We start from the raw sequence: 15,774 nt of genomic DNA, 5'->3' as shown, positions 1-15,774 counted from the left end.
CCACCAAACTTGGGCTGAAGAGTCACTGGACTGTGGGGGTCACTTGGACAGCGTCGCTGGATTCGAGGGACCTCGCTCGTCGTGCTGAGAGGAGACCCAAGGGACCAGTAATGCAGCTTTTTGGTGCCTGCGGTTGCAGGGGGAAGATTCCGTCGACCCACGGGAGATTTCTTCGGAGCTTCTGGTGCAGAGAGGAGGCAGGCTACCCCCACAGCATGCACAAGCAGGAAAACAGTCGAGAAGGCGGCAGGATCAGCGTTACAGAGTTGCAGTAGTCGTCTTTGCTACTATGTTGCAGGTTTGCAGGCTTCCAGCGCGGTCAGCGGTCGTTTCCTTATCAGAAGGTGAAGAGAGAGATGCAGAGGAACTCGGCTGAGCTCATGCATTCGTTATCTAAAGTTTCCCCAGAGACAGAGACCCTAAATAGCCAGAAAAGAGGGTTTGGCTACTTAGGAGAGAGGATAGGCTACTAACACCTGAAGGAGCCTATCAGCAGGAGTCTCTGACGTCACCTGGTGGCACTGGCCACTCAGAGCAGTCCAGTGTGCCAGCAGCACCTCTGTTTCCAAGATGGCAGAGGTCTGGAGCACACTGGAGGAGCTCTGGACACCTCCCAGGGGAGGTGCAGGTCAGGGGAGTAGTCACTCCCCTTTCCTTTGTCCAGTTTCGCGCCAGAGCAGGGGCTAAGGGGTCCCTGAACCGGTGTAGACTGGCTTATGCAGAATTGGGCACATCTGTGCCCAAGAAAGCATTTCCAGAGGCTGGGGGAGGCTACTCCTCCCCTGCCTTCACACCATTTTCCAAAGGGAGAGGGTGTCACACCCTCTCTCAGAGGAAGTTCTTTGTTCTGCCATCCTGGGCCAGGCCTGGCTGGACCCCAGGAGGGCAGCTGCCTGTCTGAGGGGTTGGCAGCAGCAGCAGCTGCAGTGAAACCCCAGGAAGGGCAGTTTGGCAGTACCAGGGTCTGTGCTACAGACCACTGGGATCATGGGATTGTGCCAACTATGCCAGGATGGCATAGAGGGGGCAATTCCATGATCATAGACATGTTACATGGCCATATTCGGAGTTACCATGGTGAAGCTACATATAGGTAGTGACCTATATGTAGTGCACGCGTGTAATGGTGTCCCCGCACTCACAAAGTTCAGGGAATTGGCTCTGAACAATGTGGGGGCACCTTGGCTAGTGCCAGGGTGCCCTCACACTAAGTAACTTTGCACCTAACCTTTACCAGGTAAAGGTTAGACATATAGGTGACTTATAAGTTACTTAAGTGCAGTGTAAAATGGCTGTGAAATAACGTGGACGTTATTTCACTCAGGCTGCAGTGGCAGGCCTGTGTAAGAATTGTCAGAGCTCCCTATGGGTGGCAAAAGAAATGCTGCAGCCCATAGGGATCTCCTGGAACCCCAATACCCTGGGTACCTTAGTACCATATACTAGGGAATTATAAGGGTGTTCCAGTAAGCCAATGTGAATTGGTAAAATTGGTCACTAGCCTGTTAGTGACAATTTAAAAGTAATGAGAGAGCATAACCACTGAGGTTCTGGTTAGCAGAGCCTCAGTGAGACAGTTAGGCACCACACAGGGAACACATACATGCACACCTATGAGCACTGGGGCCCTGTGTGACAGGGTCCCAGTGACACATACATATAGGCCACAAACCTATGAGCACTGGGGTCCTGACCAGCAGGATCCCAGTGACACATAACAAACATACTGAAAACATAGTGTTTTCACTATGAGCACTGAGGCCTGGCTATCAGGATCCCAGTGAGACAGTGAAAACAGTGACAAACACCCTGACATACTCTCACAAACAGGCCAAAAGTGGGGGTAACAAGGCTAGAAAGAGGCTACCTTCTCACACTAGGTGCATTTTGCATTGGCGTGTGTGTGTGGTTCTGTTGTGAGGTTGCACACTCTGCTTTAGACAGTCATTTGTGCTGTGTTGGTTTCCATGGAGGATATTGCTGGATTCTGTGAAAATGCACTTATTATTCTTAACTTCAGGGTGCAATAACCACACTATCCAGGTCCCACAAAAGCGATGGGAGTTCCCACACCACGCCAAACCCACAGCCAACTTCAGACTGTTACTGTGTAGGTTAATGGTGCACTCCAGCGAAGGTGAGCTGGACAAGGAGCAACAGAGACTCTGGACATCTTTTCACCGCCTGGTTGCGTAACTGGGCTCAGCCTTTGCTGCAGGTGGGCTGATATCTAAAAAGAGAAGACTTCAGTAGCACTGTAGTCTCGGCCTTGGAAGTTAACTTCTGACGCCACACATGATGTACGTGCTAACACTCTCCATGTCCCACTGTCTGTTTTGAAATTAAACTCAATATTTCTTCTGAGCTGTAATCAGATGTTAACTATCTTCATACCATAGTTGTCTAACAACAACATTTCAGTGCCAACGTGATTCAACTGACTTCCATTATGAAAGCATTGATTAGACAGAACTTGATTAGATTATCAAAATATCTGGTGAAACAATATATTGCGTGATAGACACCCTAATCCACCCTAATCCAAATGAATGACTTCTTGTGCTATTACCAATTCTTTAAATTTGTAATCCTAAGAGATGAGCCCTGCTCAACGCTCAAAACACCCATGAAAGTTTTGAAATAGAGTGGGTGTCTCCAACCTTTCAATCATCAGCTACCAGTAGCTCGCAGACACCTTGAGAGTAGCTCGTGTCCTTGAGTTAATTTGTACGTAAGCAGAGGATCACACTTTCCTTTTAAAGTTAGGGGAAGGCTGTGTTTGTTTTACATTATCATCTTTATAGCAGGGTCTGTCCCCCTGCAGTGCTCAGTCAGATTTATGGCCCACGGCACAGACGTGAAGAACTGAAGCACTGAGGTATTTAACTCTTAAATAAAAGTCCTTGTGAACTCAATATTGGAGGCTGAGAACCAAATGTTGTTTCTGAATGCTGTTAAATGGGAAAAAAATTAAACAAAAAAATAGCTTAATGAATAAGTTAACCCTTCATTTTAATTTTCTGCCATTTCAAAGTTTCATATTTACAAACCACAGGCCTCTTGTTCCCAGTGAACACTGTGCCAAATAAATTACAGAAAAATACAGTATTTGTTTTCAAATGGGAAAAATTGAAAGTGCAGAAAAATGTTCCATATCTTTAACATTGCTGCAGGACATTTTTCTGCACTTTAAATTTCTACCATTTAAAACAAATGGTTTATGTTTGTGTTATACATGTAACGGTACTACATTGGTCAAAGGTATGTCTTGTGCCACAAGAACATAGACCAGTCTCCCAGTCACCTGTACACGTACATCCCATTCATATGTACACATGTTCATACATTTCCAAAGACAATGCTCTCGCAGACACACATGGCAGCCCTGTCATAGTGCCCCTAGTCAAAGTAGTTTGTTCAAACCATGGCATAGTATCGGTCTCCTGAACATTAGGCTTTTGAAGTGAATGAAGCTGGGCATCGGGCATCTGGTAATGATGCACGAGTTGTAATTCTCACCACAGAAAAGGTTAGAGACCCCTGAAATAGAGTTTGTACCCTTAAAGGATGACTCTTTCTGGAAAGCAAATGCAAGTCTGCGTCCTTTGTACATGAGGTGTGAAATTATTTGTCTGCTTTGAAGGATGTTGTTTGTTGACTTCACTGGATAATCGGTTGCAAAAATTCTAAGATCCAGCAACAAGTCTCGCCGCAACATCAAGGTATCATGATTGCCTAGCAAGGCCACGATGGACCATGAGGAACTTACACTCCAGGCGCTTGAGATGGTTGTCACCATTAGCAAGACCGATGACGGCCCCTGAGGACGACTCTTGCCTTTATTTTTGTGTTCGATGTAGAGGGAGGCTCTGACACCCAAGACCTAATGGCACCCAGACCATCCTCTTCTGCGCCTGATGACTTGCAAGTTCAGGAACTTCGGAGCAGCGCGGTGTGTGGGACCAAAGCTCCAGGGTAGGTGAACCACATCCTGACACCTAACGGTTTGGGTTCTGGTCCCTAGCAGCGGTTATAGGACTTTGAGATGGCGCCCTGGTCGACCACATAGTATACACAACTCTTGGCTTTTATTTGTGTGTGTTGTATGTACTGCGGCAGAGTGTTCTTTAGGGATGCCTGCTGTGCTAGGCATTAGTCCTGCGGAGGATGATGGAAATACTACAATGTTCTTTTATTAGGACAGACGTTTGTTGGATCCTGTCTGCTGTTTCAAAGCATCTTCCGTTGTCCGCCATTACTGGAGTAAGGATGGTGGTGCTTCCGTGCACTGCAGGTCTATAGCTTAGGCAAGCTGTAGAGGAGTAGTAAGAGACTCTCTGTCTTTAATTGTGGGTGTGGGATCCAAAAAAGGATTTGTTTTGGGTCACACCTTGATGCTCTAAATATTTCTAAATGTGAGCTATCAGTGGCATTCTTCTCAGACCATTCTGTTGTGTTCTTTGTTACCTTCAGAAATTCAATAGAGGCTCAACCCCTGAAGATGGAAGTTGCATAAAACATTGTTCGCTTCAGACTCTAATGTTCTAACTATCCAAGCCTAAACTGGAAGCTGTTTTCTCATCAGTACTGGCAAAGGCAAGCCCTCAATTGTCTGGGAAGTACTTAAAGCCACAATGAGGAATTCTAATCTTACTTACATTGCATGAACAAGAGGTGGAAGCCTGCGAGCTGGAGAGATTGCATTTGGTTCTACATCAGGCTGAATGTAGGCGCTTATGTGAGCATCTACAGACCTTATAGGAAGGAGTGGAGAAGCCCAGCTGACTATCATAGAAACCTGTCATCAAAAGGAGATTATGAATGATAGTGCCTATGAAAGGCAAGTGTATGAGGTGAGGGTGTGGAAATAGAGCGGGTTTTAGCAAAGGCAGCGAGAGAAAGGGCTGATCTCAACCCTATCACGTCTGTTACATTTCCGTCTATGAATTGTTACCAACAAAAACAGCAGAACCTTAATGCTATTTTGGAAACTTTTTAAATCTGTATGAAAAGATCTCCCTTGAAGTTAATTATGAAAGTGAACTTTTTTCACAGCTGTCTTGGCCCAACTGTTGGCCTCCCCTTCAGATACTGAAGTAAAAGAGACATTGCAAGAATTGCAAGCAGGTAAATCCCCACCGGGAGACCATCTTGGACTTGAATTTTCTAACATTCTTCTCGGCGATTTAACTCATGCCCTTAAGTTATTTACCAATATGCATGGGTGGTAAAGCCCCACTCTCCTTTGGTAAAGGAGTTTCAATAGGCTTGTTTAACGTGGAAAGCCCCCATCATAATTTGTTTCCTACCGCCCCGTTATTTTGTGAAATACTGGCTATAAGATGTTGCTAAATTATACTGAGCCGGGTACTCTTGGTGGAACCCCCTAATTCACAACAAACAGAATGGATCTATACCAGGTAGGAAATGAACACACAGTCCCCCGCTTCAGTGGCAGCATCTGATTCCTTCTAGACAAGAAGGTTCCAGCAGGTCTGGTCTTACTTGATGTTGAGAAGACCTTCAACCTCGTGTGTTCTAGATTTTTGAAGTCTTTCAATTTCCTTTCCAGGCTCACCAGGTTGACTCTTCCCCTCGTACTATTATCAGTAGCATTAATGCTCCCTCGGTCTCCGATCCTTTGAGATCTCTTTATTGAACCCCAGCAGCTTTAATCGGTCTCTAGAAACAGCATCGCCCTGGTTGAGGGGATTTCAGTGACCAAGCTGTGTCCAGGTCACTTCGCATTATAGCCCAAGACTGGTTCAAATACTTCAGCGAGGTTAACAGTCCGATCGATCAGGGAAGAACTATTCAAATTAGGGAGGATATGGACTGAATGAGTCTAAGGCTGAAGCTTAACTTTTTAATACTCCCAAAGAAACACTACAATTTCTTTAGCGCTCTCACCAATATTGACAACCTAAACGCTAGTTGAAGATTAAATATTTAGAAGATTGTAGGGATCCATTTGAGCTGAATTATGGTCAAGAATTTGTTTCAGAGATAGGATAAGTCCCCACTTTCAATTCTAGGCTGAGTATTTCTAGTCAAGATGTCTATATCCCTGTTCATTTTTTTCAAATGTCTTTCCCATGTTTTCACCAAGTGCTTTTTTAATATAGTTTTCAGGGTGTGTTCTAGGTTCATCTTGGCCACTAAGCATCCCAATAAAATTGGTTTGGTAATCCCGGTTACAACCAATGTTTGGACCATACAAGCACGCTATTGTGCCTTCCATACCCATGAGAAAATGATGCAGTGTGATATAGCTTGCTCCCTTGTGTAATATAGTTTTCTCCCTTGTGTAATATAGTTTTCTCCCTTGTGTAATATAGCGTGCTCCCTTGTGTGATATAGCGTGCTCCCTTGTGTGATATAGCGTGCTCCCTTGTGTGATATAGCGTGCTCCCTTGTGTGATATAGCTTGCTCCCTTGTGTGATATAGCTTGCTCCCTTGTGTGATATAGCTCGCTCCCTTGTGTGATATAGCTCGCTCCCTTGTGTGATATAGCTAGCTCCCTTGTGTGATATAGCTTGCTCCCTTGTGTGATATAGCTTGCTCCCTTGTGTAATAGACCTTGCTCCCTGGTGTAATACAGCTCGCTCCCTTGTCGTCTTTGGCATCGAGGGCGCACCATTGCACTTCTTTTCTAGCAGGTAGGTCGCTTCCTCGTCACCTACACTACTGCCAGATGCCTTCCTCTTGTTGGTATCCTTTTTCAACTCCCTGTGTATTCTTTGCTTTTTTTCTCGTAAGCCGCTGCACCCCCGCGGCCTCGCCCCCTCCCTCCTCGAGTCTCTTCCCATTCTCTTGCCTCCCCCGGCTGCCCAGCCCCCCTGCCCTTCCATTGGTCAATCCACCGCTTCCTCCCAGCTGCCACTCCCTCCCACCTCCCCTTTTATGCCGGCCGCAGGCAAGACCGTCTGCGCCCGTCCGTGCCAATTACCGTGCCCAGCGCCAGACCCCCCTGGCCAACCCGCCCCCGCCACCAATCACCATTACACTGCTGACGAACTCCACGCCCTCAATCCAGGACGCTCCTCTATCTGCTTCCAGTCCACACCATCGCGCACCAGAGGACCCTTCTCCTGCAAAGCCTGCAACTTCACCTGCTACCTAACCCCTGAACACCATATCAAAACAACAGACAGCCGTCTAAGATACATCCTGCTGAACACCCGCTCCGTCCACAAACATGCAATTGAACTCTGGGACCTACTGACCACACACTCGCCCAACATCGCATTCCTCACCGAAACCTGGATGAACTTAGCCTCGGAACCAGACATAGCCATAGCCATACCAGAAAACTACAAGATCACCAGAAGAGACCGCAGCAACAAACCAGGAGGAGGAATCGCCATAGTCCACAAAAACACCATATGAGTCTCTACCAACTCCGAGGACACCATCAAATCCACCGAGCACCTCCACTTCAAAATCCACATCAACGCCAACAACACACTCAGAGGAACACTGGTCTACAGACCCCCTGGCCCTAGACTGCAGTTCTGCGACGACATCACTGACACCATCAGCTCCCAAGCCCTCACCTCAACAAACTACATCCTCTTTGGCGATCTGAACTTCCACCTGGAAAATAACGATACCAACACCACCAACCTAATCGCCAACCTCTGCCTCAAGCAACTTGTCACTTCACCCACCCACTCCGCAGGCCACACACTCGATCCCATCTTCTCAGCCAGCAACCACGTCTCCTTCAGCCACACCACCGAACTCAGCTGGACAGACCACCGATGCATCCACTTCTCCTACCAGAAACCAGTCACTCACCACCACCGCACACAAGCCCCCCGACGCAACTGGAGCAAAATATCAACGGATCAACTGATCGCCACCATCGCCCGGGGTTCCTCCCCCCCCCCCCGGGACCCCAGTCCCCAACACAGCCACCACCAACTTGCATCGCTGGATAGAAGACTGCGCCAACACCCTCGCACCACTCAAACAAAAAAAAAAACACCCCCCACAGAATCAAGGCCAGCTGGTTCACCCCAGACCTACAGGAATCCAAACGGCTATCTCACAAAATGGAAAAAACCTGGCACCTTGACCCTACCAACTCCAAGAATCGCCTTCAAGAATGTCCTACTCAAACATCACAAACTGATCCGCACCACCAAAAGGACCCACTTCAAAAAACGCATTGACACCAACGCTCACAACAGCAAAGAGCTCTTCAGCATCATCAAAGAGCTCTCCACCCCCAGGACCTGCTCCAGCGAACTACCGCCATCACAGGAGTTCTACAACTCACTCCCAACCCACTTCTGTCAAAAGATAGAAGAAATCCACAACAGCTTCAACCCCCAGACTCACCAGCTAACTACAAACACCTACGAACCCAATGCTCCAAGCAACGCCCACTTCCTCCACACCTGGACCCCCGTCAACATAGAAGACACCGCAAACGCCATGGCCTCTATCCACTCCGGATCGCCATCGGACCTTTGCCCACACTATATCTTCAACAAAGCTAACACCAGCATTGCTCCCCATCTCTGCAACACCATCAACAGCCACCTTCCCAGAGAGATGTAAGCATGCAGAAATCAACGCCCTGCTGAAGAAACCAAAGGCAGGCCCTGACGACCCCAAGAACTGCTGACCGATCTCCCTCCTCCCCTTCCCAGCCAAGGTCATCGAAAAAATCGTGAACAGTCAACTATCCCGGTTCTTGGAAGACAGCAAGGTACTTGACACCTCCCAATCCGGATTCCGCAAAAACCACAGCACCAAGACCGCACTCGTTGCTGCCACAGACGACATCAGGACCATGCTTGACGAAGGAGAATAAGCAGCACTCATCCTCCTGGACCTCTCCACAGCTTTCAACACGGTATGTCATCACACTCTCTGCACACGCCTCCACAACGCTGGAATCCGCAACAAGGCACTGGATTGGATCTCATCATTTCTCACGGGCAGAACCCAGAGAGTACGCCTCCCATCGTTCCTGTCAGAAGCCTCCGAAATCACCTGTGGCGTCCCCCAAGGATCTTCGCTCAGCCCCACACTCTTCAACGTTTACATGGACCCCCTCGCCAACATCGCACGAACATACCACATCAACAAAGTATCCTACGCAGACGACACCCAGCTGATCATCTCCCTCATGAAAGACCCCACATCAGCAAAGGACAACCTCCACAACTGACTTCACGCCATCGCCAGCTGGATGCAATCAAGCCACCTCAAGTTAAACACAGACAAGACAGAAATACTCATCTTTGGCACCAACCCCTCAGCTTGGAACGACTCCTGGTGGCCCACGTCCCTAGGATCCGCACCCTCACCCACCACCCACGCATGCAACCTGGGCTTCATCTTGGATTCCACACTCAGCATGACTCAGCAGGTCAATGCCATCTCCTCTTCCTGCTACAACACCCTCCGCTTGCTCTGCAAAATCTTCAAGTGGATTCCCGTCGAAACCAGGAAAACCTCACCCACGCCTTGGTCAGCAGCCGATTGGACTACAGAAATGCCCTATATGCAGGAATAACAAACAAACTCCAAACAAAGCTGCAAAGAATCCAGAACGCGTCCCCCCACCTCATTCTAGACGTCCCACGCCGCAACCACATCTCACCCCACCCCAGAGACCTACACTGGCTACCAGTATCAAAGAGGATCACCTTCAAAGTCCTCACACACAAAGCCCTCCACAACACAGGCCCTGCCTACCTCAACGACAGACTCACCTTCCACACCCCCACCCGCAACCTTCACTCCGCCAACCTCGCCCTCGCCTATGTCCCCCACATCCATCGCACCACCGCCAGAGGAAGAACTTTCTCTCACCTAGCCGCCAAGACCTGACAGGTGAGTAGTGCGCTCTATAAATCCTTGATAGATTGATTGATTAATCACTATCGCCACTCCTCTCACTTAGACGGAGAACCTCACTGCGTCGGTCTTCCCAAGCAATCTCGTTTCTAACATGGGCTTAGTGCGCTCTGTTGGGTGCAGCTCTCGCAATAACCGTATGTCTACTATGGTACGCAAAGACCTGGCTCACCTTAAGCGGGTCATCATGCCTCCAGTGTTCACAACATCAAGGTGATCCCCGTCTTCTCTTGGTTTCCAATAATGATTCCCAGTTATCCCAGCTCAAGGCCAGGCAGTCGCACTGAACCCATGTCTGTCCCACAGCAAGAGGAATCGTGTAGGTATGTAAAAATATATCAGATCAATTTCTTGTAAGGGAACATACATTATGACCAAAAGTCTCCACTCCCTTCCCACTTCAGCACCTCATCCCACTAAAGAAAATGTTCTTCTCCCCAATCCCTACATGCAAACCTGGGTCCAATAACAAGCAGGATCTCTAGTAGCCAAGTGGGGACCATCCCAGGGCATCTGAGTGAGCTGCTGGGTAGCCCAGCTGAATCACAAGACTGGTAGCACAGGTAACAATTAAAAGCCAGTTATCGTAGTGTGTGTGAGTGTGTAGACTCCCCCGCCAGAGCAGCCTGCGTAGATTAGTATTGAGGATACTACACATCCGCAGTCATTACAGTTATTTCCAAGTTACTGCTGTCCACATTTACGTTCTAGTGGGGCCAGTGGTGTGCAGAAGGAACTCAATCAATAACTCTGAGTTGGTAGCCAGGGGTTTTGGTAGACACTCCTTCACCAACTGAGGTCTTTTGAAGATGTTTATGTCGAGGTTTAGTGGCCAGTTTGGGGTCTGTGAAGAAGTGACCCTTTCCTTTGATAGTAACATACAGAGCCGGATAAATGGAAGCGTATGGTAGGCCTGCTTTAATCAACCGTAGTTTAGTGGGGAGGAACTCTCTGCAAGCAGACTGTGTGGCCAATCTGTAATCCGGATACATCGAACTCTTGTTTCCATGAAGTTGCAGATCTCACTTTTCTCTTGCAAGTCTCTGGGCAGTCTCCCCATCTCTGTAGTGGAAGAATTGGGTGATGCTTGGTCACACAGGAAGGACCCCCTGGCAGCGGGTGCAGACTCAGGCAACGCTGCGCATGCTCGACTAAGAACATGCGTGTCAGCGTCTCACCAAAAACATATTTTAGCAGAGACTCCACAAAGTTTTCCATCTCATCCAGGACGGTAGACTCTGGCAGGCTCGAAATTCCAATGTTATTTCTTCTGGAGCATGATCCAGGTCCTCGTTCTTGCCCTGAATGACCTCTAGCATCTTCCTTTACCTCAGGTACTCTTCATTACCTGTTGTGGCACCATCCTTAGTATCAGATACTCTGCCGAGCTGGTCCAGGCGTTCATCATGTTTATCACTTTGGTCATACATTCATTCCAATCGGTGACTCAAACTTGTGACTGCATTGTGCAGGGCTGCAATTACCAGCTAGAATCATGGAAGTCTAGGGCTACAAGGTGAAAATGTCCTGCCTGGAGAGTTGGTTAAACATTCCAGTGAAAGCCCTTTAAGGATCAGTATTTTCCTGACAGGTTATGTCTTCGAGGACAGCGTTTCACAAAGTTGGTCTGGCCCAGAGAACAATTTAATTGCACCAAGCCGGATTTGATTTTTTTTGGTTTTGAGTCGCCACATCTCTTTGCTTCTGAGGCTTTTGCTTCCACCTGAAATGATTCGACAGAACGGGAGATAAAGTGTGTGAGAAAGTGCCTCTTTCTAGCCTTGTTACCCCCACTTTTGGCCTGTTTGTGAGTGTATGTCAGGGTGTTTTCACTGTCTCACTGGGATCCTGCTAGCCAGGGCCCAGTGCTCATAGTGAAAACCTTATGTTGTCACTGTGTTTGTTATGTGTCACTGGGATCCTGCTAGCCAGGACCCCAGTGCTCATAAGTTTGTGGCCTATATGTATGTGTTCCCTGTGTGATGCCTAACTGTCTCACTGAGGCTCTGCTAACCAGAACCTAAGTGGTTATGCTCTCTCTGTACAAATTGTCACTAACAGGCTGGTGACCAATTTCACCAATTTACATTGGCATACTGGAACACCCTTATAATTCCCTAGTATATGGTACTGAGGTACCCAGCGTATTGGGGTTCCAGGAGATCCCTATGGGCTGCAGCATTTCTTTTGCCACCCTTGGGGAGATCTGACAATTCTTACACAGGCCTGCCAGTGCAGCCTGAGTGAAATAACGTGCATTATTTCACTCAGGCTGCAGTGGCAGGCCTGTGTAAGAATTGTCGGAGCTCCCTATGGGTGGCAAAAGAAATGCTGCAGCCCCTAGGGATCTCCTGGAACCCCAATACCCTGGGTACCTCAGTCCCATATACTAGGGAATTATAAGGGTGTTCCAGTATGCCAATGTGAATTGGTGAAATTGGTCACTAGCCTGTTAGTGACAATTTAGAAAGCAGAGAGAGCATAACCACTGAGGTTCTGGTTAGCAGAGCCTCAGTGAGACAGTTAGTCATAACACAGGTAACACATACAGGGCACATACTTTTGAGCACTGGGGCCCTGCCTGGCAGGGACCCAGTGACACATAGACTAAAACAACATATATACAGTGAAATATGGGGGTAACATGCCAGGCAAGATGGTACTTTCCTACACTGATGCAGACAGTGACCCAGCTTAGACTGTGCCAGTGAATCCCCTGAGGGTCTCCAGGATTTCTAAGAGCCTCGGTCTGTAGTGTGGAAAGCCACTAAGAGGTCAAGAAGGACCCACAGGCGGCCTCTCCGTTGTCCAGCATGCGATTGATGTCATCAGTGGTCCTGATGGTGGCCATTTTAGTAATGCAGCCTTTGGGAAGATTAGATGGATGGGTTTCCAGAAAGGTGTCATGTTGTATAAACCATGATAGTTGGATACCCCCACACTTCTCAGTGGCTTTCCCAGGCCACGGGAGGTTTGTACAGTTCTGTAGCTAGTAACAGGATTCAGGTAAGATCCGATTGTGGTTTCTTTATCAGGGTTTGATTTGGTCCAACTTTAGAGAGTCAGAACCTTGAGTTCCTACATGAAGCTGTAGATACTATGCACCAAGTTTTCTGGAAAAGCTGGGAGTTTGTCTGGATAAGAGAAGGTGGTAGAGAAACCATGACGCGTTGTGGAGCACACAATTGTAAGTGTCGGACTTGATCACGTGGTAATGGCCTGGAAACGTAAGGCCACAATGTGTACAATACAAAGGTGCACACAAACACACTCTTCTTCACTCCAGTACTTACTCATCCACGCACAAACTCACTCATACTTACTCTCACTCACTGCCATACTCGCTCACACAACAACACTTGCTCTCCCTCATTCATCCATGCTCACTCACACTCTCATCCGTGATCTCAAGGCATCCTCAGCACATGGCAGGGATTTCCTGCATTTTGTCTCCATTAACGCCTTTCTTTCGCCCTCAGCCTCCTCTCCAGAGCGCGAAGTCGGACTGTGTCAACACGAAGGCGCTGAGGAACATTCAAGGCTGTATGTTCAAGTGCACCAAAGTCTCTGTAGTAAGCAAAGCTTCTTTTCCTTTGTGGTTGAGTAATGTCCTTCTCATAGTCTTATGTGTACATTATTGCATGAAGTATTCTATGAACTATTCATTCATGAAACCACAGACATCTTCCTGATTACTGATCTGTCCATTCATGGTCACGTGATAGTCCACAGTTCTTCATTATGTCCAAGTGACGTTTGACAGCAATGTAAGAAGAAGGACTATAGGCTTCAAACAGTTACACTATTCAAACAACATCAACACAAAACAACTTAACAGCAGCACAAAACAACAAAACACCAGTTCAACACAAATCAAACACCAACACCTTAATGCAATAGAAATCTTTAAGAACAAAACAGTAGCACACCACATTACATTTTCTCAGCAACAACACAGCAACACAACGCAATACAGCAAAAGTGCCATACAAAAATACTGCAAACCAACACAACAGAACACTACACAAACTTAATAAAACCCAAAATGGTAAAAGAACACAATAGGACAACAACCACACAACTCAACACAACAATACTCCACAACACCACCACTCAAGAGCACAGATAACAAAGCAATAGTACATAACAGAAAAAAGAGACAAGCACAAAACACAAACGATAATACAAAAGCAATATTACAACACAGTAGCAATGCAACAACAATGCCAGCATATCAGTAACCAAAAGCACAACAACATTTTCACCACCAATCTTCTTCCACCACCCTTTGGCTGCAAACGTATTAACTGCACTTTTTCTGTGCACATGAACATCAGTGGACCACTTGGGTGATACAGGACCTACTTGGCCTTCAGGCTCAGGACTACACGTGCACACCACAGTGGCTGGATTGGAGCAGCTCATAGATCCCTTCGTACATGCACTGCATGTGTTCTATGACATCGTGTTGTGTGGATTGAACCCAGTGTCCTCGCAGACAAAAGTCACAATCCCGCCTTGACAGTACTGATAGATGGGTTTACATAACATTCAGCAGGTGTGACCATATATAACAACCTTTGAAAAGTGCCTCATTTAAATAACAGATCAAGGACAATAAAGACAGGATATTCTTCTAAGCAGATTACCATACAAGTTGGCTTCTAGCCTCCCAACACTACTACCTACCCACCAGAACATGAACACAGTGGTGCACCCAGGAGTTTATCAAACAAACCGTCAGGAACATGTTCACATAGGTCCATGGTAACCCGAAGAAGCTGGGGGATCCTCAATCCACACAAGTATATGGCAATCTGAAAAAAGCTGAAGACCCCTCAATACACAGAGGTCCATGGCAACCTGAAGAAAATGGGGACCCCCTCAATCCACAGAGGTTCATAGCCACCTGAAGAAGCCGGGCAACCCTCAATCTACAGAGGTCCGTGGCAACATGAAGAAGCCAGGGACCCCTCATTCACAGAGGTCCATGGCAACCTGAAAAAGCCAGGCACCCCTCAATCCACGGAGGCCCAAACCAACCTGAAGGAGCCGGGACCCCTCAACCTAAACAATGGGTTCTTCTAGTTTTATCTTCAGGGGCGTGAAATCCCTCAGCCTAAAACAGGGGTTCACACATTCTTTATCTTGAATAGTGAGGGATTCCTCAGCCTAAATCAGGGTTTCATCTAGGCAGACTCAGAAGAGCTCCTGGAGATTCAGAGTAAACAAGGTGTTTTCCCAGGCCATTGCAGAGATCCCTTAACCTAAATTAGTGTTTCAGCCTAGCCAGTCCAGGGGAGTCAAGGGTCCCTCAGCGTGAATCAGGGGTTCACCCCCTCTTTTTCTAGGGGAGGTGCGGATTACACAGCCTAAATCAGGGGTGCATCTAGGAAGACTCGGGGAAGCCATGGGCCTTCAGTCTAAACCAATGTTTCATCCTAACCACACCAGGGGAGCCAAGTGTTCCTCAGCTCAAACCATCGGTTTCTTTCTAGCCAGTGCAGAGGGGCCAAGAAGGATCCCTCGGCCTAAACCTGGGGCCAACCCAGGAGTTCTCCAACCTAAACATGGGGTTCATAAAAGCTACCCTTGATGACCCAGAGGTCCCGCAAGATAAAGAAGGGTTTCATTAAAAGCAATCCACGGGAGCAAGGCATCCCTCAGCCTAAAGCAGGTGTAGCCTAAGTTTCACAGCTTACACCAGCGTTTGATACTAGCCGCTAAGATAGATCCAAACCCGAGCCGATCCCTGCAGATTACAACAGGTATGCCAACCACATTGTTTTAAGAGGTTCACTGTCTAAAACAGAGCGGTCCCATCTACCAAAAGAAGTTGGGGTCTCAACAACCTAAAACACATGCCACCTCACAGACACCTGCATTTCTCTCCACTC

At 47.6% G+C, this 15,774-nt stretch overlaps 1 protein-coding gene across 2 annotated transcripts in view; it reads left to right on the top strand.

The window, feature by feature from the left end:
* Positions 1-15,774, top strand: part of STAB1 (stabilin 1) — an 829,863-nt gene that overhangs the window by 468,926 nt on the left and 345,163 nt on the right. For both annotated transcript variants that reach the window (XM_069206091.1, XM_069206090.1), the window contains exon 38: positions 13,357-13,449. In XM_069206091.1, coding sequence (XP_069062192.1) covers positions 13,357-13,449 — 93 coding nt within the window. The remainder of the gene's footprint in view (positions 1-13,356; positions 13,450-15,774) is intronic.

This window comes from Pleurodeles waltl, chromosome 9 (genome assembly GCF_031143425.1).
Source record: "Pleurodeles waltl isolate 20211129_DDA chromosome 9, aPleWal1.hap1.20221129, whole genome shotgun sequence".
In the NCBI taxonomy this organism is placed as follows: domain Eukaryota; kingdom Metazoa; phylum Chordata; class Amphibia; order Caudata; family Salamandridae; genus Pleurodeles; species Pleurodeles waltl.
This window is presented reverse-complemented; position numbering and strand designations above follow the sequence as displayed.